The sequence below is a fragment of the Leptodactylus fuscus genome, chromosome 10 (genome assembly GCF_031893055.1).
Source record: "Leptodactylus fuscus isolate aLepFus1 chromosome 10, aLepFus1.hap2, whole genome shotgun sequence".
NCBI lineage: Eukaryota > Metazoa > Chordata > Amphibia > Anura > Leptodactylidae > Leptodactylus > Leptodactylus fuscus.
In genome coordinates this window covers 25237487-25252787 of record NC_134274.1, presented here as the reverse complement: position 1 = coordinate 25252787, position 15301 = coordinate 25237487, and the positions used below count along the sequence as shown (strand labels likewise).

The 15301-nt window shown below is 41.7% G+C and overlaps 1 protein-coding gene across 1 annotated transcript in view; it reads left to right on the top strand.

Moving 5' to 3' along the window:
• PLPP4 (phospholipid phosphatase 4) overlaps positions 1–13954 on the top strand; it is a 92037-nt gene extending 78083 nt beyond the window's left edge. The window contains exons 6-7 of the mRNA XM_075257579.1: positions 11662–11832; positions 12969–13954. Of these exons, the coding sequence (XP_075113680.1) occupies positions 11662–11832; positions 12969–13168 (371 nt within the window). The 3' untranslated portion in view covers positions 13169–13954. The remainder of the gene's footprint in view (positions 1–11661; positions 11833–12968) is intronic.
• The last annotated feature ends 1347 nt before the right edge of the window (positions 13955–15301 follow it).

Below are 15301 nucleotides of genomic sequence, written 5' to 3'. Positions count from 1 at the left end.
AGCGGTGAGAGCAACACCAGCACACAGATTGCTGCGGGGCAGAAGTGAATTGGATGGTTGTATTGTAGCAATACAGCAGCAGGAGAACCAAATATAAAGGGCTGTATGTGACCTGTGCGGAGAGGGTGGGACTTTGAAGCTTAATATTGCATATCTACATGTCCATAGAAGTGCTTCACATGTATATCATTAAAAGTTACATTTTATGTTACTCTCCACCTGTGATCTAGTTTCATCTGTTCATGAAGAGCAATTCTGGTGACAGCTATGTTTTACCAATACATTAATTATTTTTCTGTGTTTAGGATGGTCTCATATGTATTTTATCATCTTTAAAATTCTCCTTCTCCTCTTCCTCCTCCTTCTCCTCCACCTCTTCCTCCTCCTTCTCCTCCACCTCTTATTCCTCCTTCTCTTATTCCTCCTTCTCCTCTTCCTCCTTCTCCTCTTCCTCCTCCTCCTATTCCTCCTCCTCCTATTCCTCCTTCTCCTCCTTTTCCTCCTCCTCTCCCCACACTATATAATGCCTCTCCTTACTGACTTCCCCATATGTTATATGGTTCCCTTCATTGACTCCGATACAGTATTCTGCCTCCTTTACTGGCCTTCATACAGTAAATGCCTCGTTACTGCCTTCCCACAAAGTATACTGCTTCTTAAGTGCCCTTTTAGTGGCCACTATACAGTAGCTGCCCTCTTTACAGACCCCCATATAGTAAGTGGCTCCTATAGTGGCTCCCATAAGTAAATCTCCCATTAAAATGATTTTAGGCCGATACCTGCAGCAGGTAATGACCACTATTGATATGCCCATCCCGGTTCTATTACAAAAATTTCCATGTGAACTTACCCTAGTAGTTAATAGTCATGTGTGGCTTGTTCATTGGCAACCAGTTATTGAGGTCTCAGATGTGATCTTTGGCTCTAGTCAATATTTAGTGCTTAGAGTACCTGTATGCAGTGCTGGGGTATGTGCAGTCAGTCTTGATTATAGGGGGTGAGGAATAACCAACTATTACACATGTGGTAGTGACTGTGGGTAACAATCACAATTTACTGTTAATTCCTTTGCTGAGCCTTGACTCGGATCTTAAAGCAATAGCAAGTCAAGATGTGGCATGGCACAAAGAAGTAAACTCTTACCTGCAGTGCTAACACAATGTGTAATCCACGCTCAGCTCTTTCTATACTGTATCCTTTGTTCATTACAATGAATTGCTACCAGCTGTCTTTTACAAATTAGTGTCACTGATCCCATTTTCGGGACCAATGGGGGGATATTTGTTGTAGAGTTTGTCTAATTTGCATGACTTCATTTGTTTTCATAAGTCCCAATATGACTGGCTGATAGTGGAGGGACCTAATACACATTTACCTTCCAGCAATGCTGCAGAAGGAACATTTAATGGAGTCCTATTAAAAGCAATGAGCCATCCATTAAGTCCAAGGGGTGCGTGAATTGATGCATCAGGGACTTTACAGGGACATTCAGTCTTTATAGTAATTCTCTACTATGGCTTATACAACCCCTGGCAAAAATTATAGAATCACCAGTCCCTGAGGATGTTCCTTCAGTTGTTTAGTTTTGTAGAAAAAAAAAAAGCAGATCACAGCCATGAAGGAAACTAAAGGCATTTCATATGGAAAATTTCCGGCTTTAAGAAACACCTAAAGAAATCCAGAAAAATAATTGTGGTAGCCAGTAACAGTTAGATTTTTAGAACAAGCACAGAGAATAAATTATGGAATCACTCAATTCTGAGGAAAAAAATTATGGAATCATGAAAAACAAACAAAATAAGACTCCAACACATCACTAATACTTTGTTGCACCACCTCTGGCTTTTATAACTGCTTGCAGTCTCTGAGACATTGACTTGCTGAGTGATAAACAGGACTCTTCATCAATCTGGCTCCAGCCTTCTCTCATTGGAAGGGCACCAAACAAAAGTTACAGCATCATCACCTTGCCCAATGCAAATTCGAGATTCATCACTGAATATGACTTTCATCCAGTCATCCACAGTCCACTATTGCCTTTCCTTAGCCCATTGTAACCTTGTTTTTTTCTGTTTAGGTGTTAGTGATGGCTTTCTTTTAGCTTTTCTGTATGTAAATCCGATTTTTGAAAAGTACTGTTTATCACTCATTAAGTCAATGCCTCTGGCCCTGTACTTTAGCGGGCCCGGTTGTGGTCGCCGTGATCGTTACGCCCCTGACCAAACTGAGCAGAATGAGATTTGCTTCTCCACAGACATAATGAGATGATGATGCTGTAGTAATACTGTGTATGCACTGACAGACATGATGTTATGATGTAATAATACTGCATAAACATTGACACGACAAAGTGCTACTGTAGTAGCACTATATATACACTGACAGACATATTGATACTGTTGTAATACTGTCTATACACTGAAAGACATAATAATGAGATGATGCTGCAGTAATACTGTACATACACTAACAGATATGCTGATGACAGCAGAGTCCCTCTGATCCTAGGTATGAAGGGATCATAATCCTCATCAGTGTTCACCTCTCTATTGAAATCCATGAGAATTTAAGTGAGGGAACATCTAACTCCAATTAAGATGGTTTCACCAGGTTGAGTTTCATCTGTATTACTCTGTCCATGCCTGAACACTATGTTGGGAGTAGGGTTGAGTCGATCTTGAAATTTCAGGATCGTTTTTAAAATCCGATTTCCGATCATTTTCCATTTGAACCTGATCCCAATTCCAATCTCAATGCAAGTCAATGGGATTTTTTAAATAATCAGAGATCAGATTTTTAAAACGATCCTATTCACTAACCTAGCATGTAGTCCAAAAATTGTTTCAATTTTTGGACCCCACGCTGTGTAGTGATTAATCCCTCCCCCCACACCGGTGTCCACTTACATGCACAGCTTCAGCTCCCTGTTCTTCTTGGTCCGGTCCTCTGTCCTTCACATGTCTTCAGAGCGCCCTTCATTCCTATGGGTGCTAAGCTTTTCCCACAATGATTGGCCAGTAGCCAATCATTGTGGGAAATAAGCCCTGATCTTGATCCTGCCCAAAAAGATCAGGATCGGCATTCCGATCGCGATCGTGAAATTTTCTCGATTGCCGATCGGAATCCGATCTTTTCCGATCCCGATCACTCAACCCTACCTATGACGATAGATGTCCCTGCCTTTCCCCTAAATACCGTCCCATATTGTAATCACTACAGAACAGTATCTCGCTGGAAGGCAGGGACTCCTAGTATTCTAGAGAACTATCTACGTCCCGGCATCGTGTTCAGGCCGGTAAATCCAGCTCACACACAGACCAAGTTTGTGAAAACGACCTACCACTCCTAGAACTCCAAAACCAAAGCCTTGCTCGACCTCCAGCATCTAGTATCCTATTTATTAAATGTCTGTTTGATATCGTTTTTCTACGTAGTGAGGTCGGAGATTTGTTGAGCTGATAAAATGTGATAGTATTTCACAACAGTAGAACAGTAGACAGTGTAGTTACAGAGATGAACCATGATGAATTTCATATAAAACTTCTTGGCGTAAAATCTAATTTCTCCTTATTTTATGTAGATATAAATCACTGCCCACCACCTCACCATTTCACCAGCTATTGCGCTCAATGTTCCATCTCCAGGATCTGTAGCCCGGTGACAAGGACAAAGTGGTACATGGTCTGAGATTGGTTATTAGGAGGATTTCAGCTTGACTGCTTGAGCTGAACCTGTTGCTTGGATAAATGGGAAACCTGAACTGCTGCAACTGTCAGCACATTCATCATCCCGTGGCATCACAATGCTAAGTGTTATGAAAATATGACTAATTTCCCGGAGGTGACAAGACAATTTGTGTCATTTTGGAGCTCCAGGATCCGTTCCTTGGACTGAAATTGTTCATTATCCGCAGCTGATAATTACTCGGAGCTTGTTTTGATCTCTTTTACCAGTGATTAAAGAGCTTCATTTTATCAGAGCCGTCAGCGCCGGACCAGCTTGTCTTTTATGCAGGGAACGTGATGACGGTGCCATAATTTTCGGGGTCTATGCAGGGTGTAATGCTCAAAGCATTCTCTGCTTCCCAAAAAATAAGAAAGCTTTAAGTCATGAATTTGACGTTCCGATTTTCACTAAGTGTTGTTGAAGTTATGGGTTTAAAGAGATTTGTAACCTCTCCTGACATATCTGGTTTAATAATTATTTTTTATATTACCACTATGGAGTATTTTTTTTTTTTTTTTATAACTCTGTGTTGTGCGGATCCTCTGTTATTCCTTCTAGAAATGTAGAGACTACGGCAGAAGAAATATATGGTTGGTCTATGCTTATTCTTGTAAGGGGTCATTCACACTATCGCCACTGTCTGCCCCAGGGTTTCTGTCCTAAACCCTGGGGAAACTGGACAGGGAACGGCTTGCTGGCGGTCAACTTTACCACTGGTAACCACTGTTGTCCGTATTTGACCTCTCCACATGGACACAAAGTCCTGCATGTACTACTTTGTGTCCCCTGTCCAGTTTCCCTGGTGTTTAGGATGTAATCCCCGGGGCGGACAGCGGCGGTAGTATGAACACCCCCCTAATACAAACTGATTATATGAAGGGTCTGAAGCCTCACTTGGATGATCCTTGGGCTGCTTTGAATTCTAAAGCAACCCTTTAAAGAGGGACTCCTGCGGACATACTTGGAGTAGGTTAGTGGCAGTGAACTCGCTGATTGCTAACGCTTTACACGGTAGATGAAATGTCACCAAATCTTATCCACATGCTGCAAAAAAAACCTGCAGAGCAAAGGGTTCTGTACCTGATCTGTACGTTTTCAACCAGCTAGATGCTGATTTGTGCTGTGGGGTAAAGGGTGTCGATTAGAGATGAGCGAACACTGTTCGGATCAGCTGTTCCGAACAGCACACTCCCATAGAAATGAATGGAAGCACCTGGCACGTACAGTTTGCCGGCGGCCGGTCGCCGTGCCAGGTGCTTCCATTCATTTCTATGGGAGCGTGCTGTTCGGAACGGCTGATCCGAACAATGTTCGCTCATCTCTAGTGTCGATCAACAAAACTCAGCCGATCAACCCAGTCCTGCAGATAGATAGGTTACAGTCACCTGAATCAATCCATGTTTTCGCCTTGTGAAACAGTTCCTCTCTTATCGAGATCTCAATTTTTAGGGGGTGGATTTTTGTCCACATGCAGTAGCCATAGTATTAGAACACAGCCTAAGGCTGAGGCCCTACGATGCAGAAAAACTGCTTTTTTTGTTGCAATTAAATTACATTTTTTTGAGCCAAAGCCAGGAGTGGATTGAGCAAAAGCAAGAAGAATAAGACCACCCTAGATATTATCCATTCCTTCTATAGTCACTGCTAGGTATAGTTCAAAAAGCTGCAGCAAAATCTGCAACAAAAAAAAAGCAGCATTTCTGCAACGTGTGGCCTGACGGAAACTTCAGCAACCTTCTAAAAGATAAATTCTGGGACCTACCTTCTGTCAACACCTAGGAAATTGACCATAATACCCTTAAAATCTGGGTGTCTTCTGCTGGACCATTATTTTATTAGAACTGAGGTCAACTACGGATTTTGGACTCTGAGCAGAGGAGAACTTTGAAGCTCCTGGGTTCCAATGAGAAATCTGCAATCTGTCCCCCTCATATACCCTTTATAGTAGGAGGCCATTGTACCCCCAAAGGCTCCCAGACTCCGTAAGACCTCCACCTCTGTACCCCTTATAGCTATGGCCCTTTTTCCGGGATTAGGAATACTGTACTGCTACATTCTTCACTTCGTCTTTGTGCAAATCGAGTTATTACTTATTATATTTTTTACATGTCTTACTTGTGGCGTTTTTGTGTATTTTCATTCATTCTCTAAATTTCTACATTTACTCTCTGAAGTTTTCAGTAACATGTCAGAATAAAAAAATTACAGTAAAAATGATCTGTTTTTTTTCTTCTTAAACCAATAATTATGTTGTAAGTACATTAAGGATTTCTGAGACAAAATTAATCTTGAGAACAGGAAATTTTAGTTATGAGAAAAGGCTTAGTCATTGGCTCCGAAGATCCTAATATTATTCTTTGTAATAACATAGGCATCAAAAAATGAGATGTAGATAGGTTTTCATCCCGAATAATAGAAGAGCTAAAGCCGGCAGCCTTATGGAAAAAGGATTCTTTACAGTCCAAGCACTAAAGAGTTAATGAAGAAGACTATGTAGGCTTATAGTACGAAGAAGTAATATAGGAATAAGGGCATTATAGACTTAATGAAGTGGCCGCTGTAAAGTTAGGGAACAATTGGATGTTAGATCAGGACATGCCGAACTGAAAAATCAAAAGTCCTGGGTGGTATTCACATGGCAGTCATGACGCACTTCACAGCCCAACTGTGAAAAAAAACAAACTTTGCGAGCTCTTCCTTAGGCGCTTGGTGTTTCTCTGCAGTCCAGATGTTACATGAATGAGAATGAGATTTGTCTTTGATACGCTTTTTTATGTGCAATAATTGTATAGCTTTCTTCTATAGCTTGTGCGAGTACATGTCTACCATGTTCAGAATTCCAAGTAAGGAAAGGGAATAATGTAGCGAAACCTCAACAAATAGGGCCACAATATCTAATAGGTGCCAACATATGGCTCAGCCTTATGAGTAAGTACCGTATATACTTGAGTATAAGCCGATCCGAATATGAGCCAGGCCCCTAATTTTACCACAAAAAACTGGGAAAATTTGTTGACTCAAGTATAAGCCGAGGGGGGGGGGGGTGAATGCAGAAGCTACTGGAAAATTTTTAAAAATTTAAATGGTCAGAGTTTTTGAGTGCTGGGGAAGGGAAGGGGGTGTGTTGGTTGTCTGTCTGCCCCTTCCCTGAGCTTGAGGACTGAGTTTTTTTTGTTTTCCCCCACTTGGAATTCAGCCTGGCCGAATTGGAATTCATCTGCAGTACTCCTGTTCCGTCGGGAAGGGGTTAATAGGAGCACTGCAGATCCCCTATATTCAGTAGACCGGGCACTTTCAGACACAGGGATACCTAATGTGTATGGTTTGCTTGACTCGAGTATAAGCCGAAGGGGGCTTTTTCAGCGCAAAAACTGTGCTGAAAAATTCGGCTTATACTCGAGTATATACTGTAAGTAACAATATGTTCTGTCTGGATGTATTACTACTTCAAACATCTAAGGCTAGATTCACACCGGCGCTCGTTCATTACGTCCATTGTTCCACTTAAAAATTGCATTTTTCTGGTGGACCCCATTATAACCTACGGGGTCTGCAGATTTTGGTAACCATTTTTTTTAAAGGGATCCTATGTTTCATACTCTATCTTTTTATCTAACTAACACGAGAAAATGGCCGCTTACAATACTGTACTGTAAGTGCTGCGAGAGAACTCCTTTACATACCGACAAAATTGGAATTTCAAGCGAACGCCGGTGCAGAGAAGACAACAAAAAGTAGAAGAAGAATAGCCTTTCTTAAGGCTATTCCGACGTGTTGGAAAAAAAAGGGTTTGAAAGATAGGATCCCTTTAAGCGGATTAGATTTCCATTCGTGGTGTCCCCAAGTGGACTCCAAGAACAGAAACCTGAACACAGGATGTGAACCTAGCGTATGACATATCTAAACTTTTAGCCATGAATACTTGATAGTTGAGGGGTCCTACATTAATAGAATGGGGTAGCCTAAACCAAAATGGTAAACAAAGGCTATTTCTCACTCAAAAACTCTGATGAAGAGTCGCCTATTTCACCTCTGACACCTTGGTGGGACCCTCAACTATCACATCGGGCCTCTGCTATAAATCAATCAAGTGGGAATCCGTTTAGTTACCAAATTACAGCACAGTCTGGTCTTACCAGATTTACCACTTACGGGTTTTCTGGGAGTCAAATATTGTTGGACCTAAGTTTAGGATAGATCATCAATATCTATATACGGGAGTCCAATACCCCAATATAAAGAGACCGAAGCACTCTGCTTAGCGGCATCTTCGCTTAATGTCTTTCTTTACATGCATTTACTTGAATGGGACTGAGTTGCACACAGGCCATGTGACAACGGTGCACAAAGTCACTGAAGCACTTCACTTATTCGTGGATACTTCCATGGTCCATTTGGATCTCATACAGGAGGTGATGGGGGTAGGGTACACTACAGAATAGCTCTTACAAGGGGTGGTGTGCCATTTTCCCTGCTATAAAGCAACCCATTTTAAGCAGTTTTTTTCCTGCTGTAAGAGCATTGTCATGTGATGGCAGCTATATGGTGTGTGGCGGTAATGTAATAAGACCTTGAAGACGTTTTTTGCATGAGCTATTTGGTGAAAACATATAATATGGCTATAAATGGTTAATAGTCCGGAGATTATCGCACCAGAAGTTCAGAAAGTAAGTTTGTACTCTCGGTATACGGTGGTTGGAGGGTGATAGTGTAACTACAGAGACCGCAGACCATGCACGAGCTGTGGGAGAAGCAAAGCAATTGTGCCTCCAACTCCCTTTACTTATTCAGTTAGCGCCATATGGTTTGGACTAATTGGAAACCATATGTCACTCATTACTGAATCCCAACCCCAGTACATGTGTCCTGCCTCCCAGAGAAGGGTCCAACTCCAATCATTTCTACATCTGTTTCTGGAATGGACATCCATTTATATTGCTTTTGTGGACTGAGACCAGATTGTAATATATCCTGTGTAATACCGCCGACGTCCTCCGTGAAAAATGGAACGTATTAGGAAGTATAAGCACAGAAGGGTGCTCATTGTATTACTGCTAGGAGTGCTCATATAGCTCATGGAAGAGTGTAAAACCGCCTTTATGCTATGGTGCAGAGGCCGACTGGCTTTCAATATCCAGTCTTTTGGGTCTGATACCCAGCACTACCTCTTCTCAGGCTGGCCTTCCATCAGGGGTATAGCACAGGGGATACTCCTAGCATACACTTCCATTGGAAGGAAAATGAGATGTGAACATAGTCTAACTGATCACAGAATCAAGTCTTGTCCTCAAAACTTGATCCATGTTGGCCGGATTTCCTGGTCTGAATAGTATGCAGGCAGAGGGATTCCTAGCATTATAGTTCTCTATGAGTGCCTTCCTCCATGTGAAATACTCAGTATGGGGACAGAATGTTAGGGGGAGATAGTGACCATCATAGATAACTATAATGCAAGGAGTCAGCCACATACTGTTAGGCTGGTAATCCGTCTTTCACACCGAGCTTCCCGGCCAACACTCAGTCCTGGGAATAAGAGTTCAGCTTGCAGAATGTTCTGTGTATTCCTGAAATAAACAGTTTTGTAGAAATCTTGTTGATGGCCAAGAGACACCGCATAACAAAGGGAGCGTTGCTTTGCATTTCTTCTCCTATTGCAAACAGAGCAATGGTGGACTATTCCTTCTGCAGCCAGTTGTCTTACAGCCAGGCACAGGATTGTGAGAAGGAGGTGATGGGACTTGACTTGTCTTTGGATTCACATAAGAAATTTTTAAAAAAATATATATTTCTAATAGTTTTTCTATGTGCCTCTGCTATGGTGCAACTTATTGCACATCTACTTTACATTATTTGGGTAACCCAGTTGGACTATGGATTGCAGGAACTAGTAGATGTTAATAGTAGTATGGCATCACTAGGATGATCTGGGGCCTGACTTCTCATACCCCCGCTGATTCTGATAGGATTGAGGTTTCTCCTGTACAACACTCTTATAGACCACCAGGAATCGTATTGTGCTTCATAGAAACAAATTGTAGAGGGCGCCATAGTTGGTTTCTTACCTTATTCTGGGGATCGATGAGGGTCCCAGCAGTCACCCCGTATCCTAACTGTACAGTATACCTGGGCCATCACTTATAATAGCGTGAGAGCCGCTTTAAGCTTTGCATTGTGTGTTTTTACGGTTTCCACAGCAGATGTTCTCTCCATTCTCCTGTTTGGAATTGTGTCAGTATTTACTTCTTCCTGTGCATAAATTTTATACCCCTACATTATCCATTTTCCCTGGACAGCCCATTGTGTGCCCCACATTTTAGCAGCAGCGATGCCAAATTGATCTTAACCCAGATTCCTGACTCTGATTAATTTCCCTTTCTTGTCTCCTGGGACCTTCTTATTCTCATAAACCGTGTCCTCTGGCATGGAAAAAAGAGCAAATGAGCTCTAGTACTGTTCTAGGAAGAACAGCCCTGGGGCACCTCCAGGTATATTTAATTATCATTACTGTATATACCTGAGCAGCAATGACATTAGGACGGAGATTAGAAATGCCATGACCCCTGGCTTTACTAATACACTACTTTCAACACTAGTACAAAGTCAAGCAATGTCTTAAAGTGACTCTCCATAAAAAGCTGAAAATGCTAAAGGAAAATTACCCACCGCACCTGGATCGGACCGGAACATGCAGCTTTGCTGAAAAACCCTTTTATATAAAGACGCATATATATTTCTGCAATGGCAGGAACCTGAAGGGCACGACTTTGGGAGCGGGTACCTTTCCTCTAGCAAAAGCAGCATTCTCAACTTTTTCCCCAAAGCAACACTTGATGGATATATCAATTTTATGGTTTGTAAAAGGCCCAGAGACCAACAGGATGACGTCTATTATGGAGCCATAAAAATCTTCCTTCATCAGTACAGCGGCATGTAAAAATAGGGAATTTACTGCGACAGCAATGGGCATTGTATGGGGATCAGATGATCGTGTTAATAATTGTTTGTCCCCACATAGGTTTTCGTAGTCCCATATCAAACAAGCGCCAATGAACTTGGTTTATGTTTGACAAATATTCGTCCTGTGTAAAACAACTCTAAGACTTCATGGTGCCCTTTGGTCACCAGTGAGTGGTGATAAAATGGGGGCTGCCTGTTCCAGGACCAGTGAAGGAGTCTGGTGACTTTACAGTAAAGTCCCCCATGACTCCCATGTATCCCATGGCTATTAAAAATAAAACTGAATTGAGTTATACTCATCTGATCCCTGGGTACATGCTGTACATATTGCACGTGTAATGTATAAACCCGACCTAACACTGGGAATTGACAATTCCCAACACAGGACAATTGATAAGTGTGTAATTGTGGGGGAGTCCAACGGATTATGAGAACACCTTGTGCCCTACATAAATGGAGGAGATGGTCCAACATGCACACTGTCATTCTCTTTACCTCTATGAACCTCCAAAAGATGACCAAGTCTTGTTCCTTGAGTTCTCTTTGACAATCCCATGGAGATGAATAGAGAGGAATGGTGCCGCTCCATTCTTGGGAGGGACCTCCATACTCGTGATCCAACAAAAGAGCTCTAATGATCAGACATCGCGTATCCTTTAGCCGACCCCTATAAGATACACATCTATCCGAGTTGCCAGGAGATATACATTATAATGTGAGCATTCTCTAATGATTTTATATGGTATTTCAATGCCAGTACCAATTTTTTACTATATTATTAAATTTTATATCTAATAATCGACCCCAGGAATATTTTGTGCTGTTCCTTGTTGAGTCCTGTTATGGTATCTTTCCTGTTGTTGTTTCTTATCAATTGCTAATCACACTATGAAGGTATGTTACCGCCACATCGTGTGCATGTATGTAAACATCGATATATGCCCGTACTACCTTTTATTTTTATTTTCTTTACTCCAGTTGCATTTTCTGGCCTTGGCTTCACCTCCTTCTACCTGGCAGGGAAATTACATTGTTTTACAGAACTGGGACAAGGAAAAAGCTGGCGTCTCTGTGCAGCAATCCTTCCTCTATATTGCGCTATGATGATCGCCCTTTCACGTATGTGTGATTACAAACATCACTGGCAAGGTAAGAACCTATAAGTGTGATAAGGCTATTCTACAGGAATTATAAGAAATTGGTTCTCGGTGAAAGCCTGAACGGCTGGTCCATGATACCGTCCTATTTCATCAAATTCATCATATTTCACCATTGGGCGTATCATTTACTCTGCATCAGGAAGATCACATACACCATTATGAGTAAAGTAGGGGCCACTTTTGTAGCAATTTTTTATCCCTTCAATGCATCTGAAATAAAGATAGGAATTTGGCAAATAGTTTTGATAAAAACTGATCTACTATCTTACTGTTTGTTGTATACAGCTCCCATGCAGATCTGCTACAGATGGCAAATGTTGCAAAAAGCTGTCCCTCATGTCTTCCTAACATATATTTCGTAACAAGGGGACAGATAGAAGGGAATACAACTATAGGATCAGACTACGCAGGGTTTTTTGTAGTTTGTTACCATAGAGGCATGCAAGTCAACATTAATGTCATCTACACCTCCCTCCATTACAGGATAAGATTGAGTGGAGTGACTAAGGCCTGGTTCACATCTGTGTTCGGGGTGACCGCATGGGGACCCCCCGAGCGGAATGCCGAACGCATTGACAAGTGGTGAACATTGAAAGTACACGGATCCCATAGACTATAATGGGGTCCATTTGTATTCCGTGTGCTGTCTGCACGAGTCATGCAGAGAGGAAAGTAGTTCATGAAGTATTTTTCTCTCTGCATGACTCTTACGGAAAACACACGGACCCCATTATAGTCTATGGGGTCTGTGTGCTTTCATACGCTCACCGCTTGTCAATGCGTTCCGTGTTCCATTCAGGGGGTCCCTATGTGGACTCCCTAAACAGACTACCGAACGCAGATGTGAATCAGGACTAAGGGAATGATCTTAGATTTCATTTCATAGATCTACATGCTTAAGACTGATGTCACATTGGGGTGGCCAATACACCCATTGTCACCTCACCCCATAAGGTTCAAAGATTTTCCTATTTTCTCAACCTATTCCCTATCCACAGGCCAGGGCATAAGTTAAAGATCACTAAGGATATGCCTGTTAGGACCTCCGCAATCTTCAGACAGAGCTAGTCTTGATCTCCTGATACTTTTATTTTTTAATAATTTATTTTCCATCTTTTTTTCCAGATGCCTTTGTAGGTGGTGTGATTGGTCTGATTTTAGCCTATATCTGCTATCGGCAACATTACCCGGCACTGACCCATTTGTCCTGCCACCGCCCCTCTGTATGTCTCCGTCAGGTCAGCACCCAAAAGAAAGAGGAACCAACGCCTACCGAAAACAGCGAAAGCTTAATGCATGAAGGAATGACAGAGGGGCCCGTATGACCAGCAAGTGGTCCCTTTTTGACTTGTAGCCACACATAGCCTCATTGAAGAGGTTTCCTGCACTGTGTGTATAGTACCAGACATTGTGTCTATGTGACCAGCAGTACTACGATGAATGCAGTGGCAATGTCACCCACATTCAAGAGGTATACCATCATCTACAGGCATCGACATCTCCATACAGAGTCTGTACTACAGTTTTACAATGGTGCTGTGTGTTACCTTTCACATTCATTGACATTTTGTAGCGTCCACCTCCTGTTCCATTTTTCTAGATCATTCCACGAGCTTGTGTTTGAAGGTTCACGTTTTCTGTCTAAACACAGTGCAGGAATCTTCAGTCCGACCACTGAAGCACTTATACAGACTCCAAACCCATTCGTAAGATGTCCTGAAGCCCATTCATCCTAGGAGGTGCTGGCATTCCCGTAGCTTCATTGTATACGTCCGATGTCTCCTGTTGTGTTGCTGTGTAACACAGGTTTTTCTAAACTTCATCATTAACATTTTGATGTTTTGCACTGACGATAAAGACATGATAGATATATTTAAGTGTCCATGCATGTAGTTTATTATAAAGTCCAGTGTAAGTTTGGGATTGAGCAGAAGAATTCTTTGATGCATGTGAAGCTTTCTCGTCATCACTCCGATCATATCCTGTTAGCGCAATAACCACGTGTTGGTGGGTGATGGTAACCTGTATTGGATTCGCTGCTGCATGATACACGAAGCCACGTACGTCAGATGTGTCATTGATCCAAATGACGGATGCGTTGGAACCACATGTCAATTCACGCAAGTTATATTTTATGGACTGTTCTCTTCTAACTTTGTCCATGTTGGGCCGTTTTCTCTTATAGAAGGTTCAGTACACAGGAGATTTCTTTTTTGACCTTCTTTCTTCCGAGCACCATAGCTGGACACAGAGACTCGATTAATGTAGGGTAATACAGACTTCCTACTTACTGCCAATAAAAAAAAATGTTAAATTTAAAAAAAATTAAAAAATTTTGTAAAATTTTTATAGAAAATTAAAGGGAGTCTACCGCCTCCCCGAGCCACTGTAAACCACTACTATAGTCCTATACAGGCTCTTAATGCAAGTCAAACCGTCCTTTGAAATTATTTTGTAAACCATGAAAAAGTGTTGATGGAGCGTCTTTTCGTATAGCTCTCCAATGAACTGAACAAATTGACAAGTGGGTGTTACCATGTAAGTTGACCATTCCCCAACGGGTAATACCCACTTGTCAATTTAATGATCAATTTCTATTAAGAATAACAGAGGAACAGCCCCAGAATTGTATTTTTATAGGAAATGTGAGTATTTACAAAAATAGATATGTCAAGGGAGGTGACAGGTTCACTTTAATATTATTTCCGAAGTGTTGACAGGAAATTGCAATGTTGGAAATGAATACGTATAAATGAGGTAAACAGATATCCTTGGTTAGTGCTCATGTGCGACATTTTAACCTTTCATTTTTGTTAATGTATGGTATTTTTGATGGTATTTTATCTGAAACTTTTCCAGTAGACTCCCTTATAGTATTTAGCTGGGTTCAACCTAAATATTCCATTCCAAAGTGTTAATTTTTTTTACAAAACCATATAAATGGAGATTGGTCTTGGGCGAACTAAAATAGTCACCACATTATAGTCTTGGGTCACTTCAGACCCCAGAGTATAATAGGTGGTGGCCCAGGTGGAAGGTGACAAAAAAAAAATTCATACTCTGCTTCCGTTACTTCTTTTGGGCCTCCTTATGGCGTCCAGGGCTTTCTCACTGCCTCCTCTATGATGTCATATGCCTGGGGTCACCGATGAGGCCTGTGAATGGGCCACCAGCGGTTACATGGAAATGCCAAGTGTCATACCCAATCGGTGACCCTAGCTGTGTGACATCACAGGAGAACACTGGACATCATCAAGGAAGCAGAGTACTGAACACCACTGAATGTCACTTTCACTTTGACGTAACTTTGGATATGATTGTTTTAATGAGCTAGAAATTAGATAGATAGCTCTCTAGTAGCACTTGAAAGTATTGTACACTATGTTTTATAGATAGGTTCCTAGGAGCCCTGACAGTGTTCTACACTATGTTTTATACATAGGTTCCTAGTGTAGAAC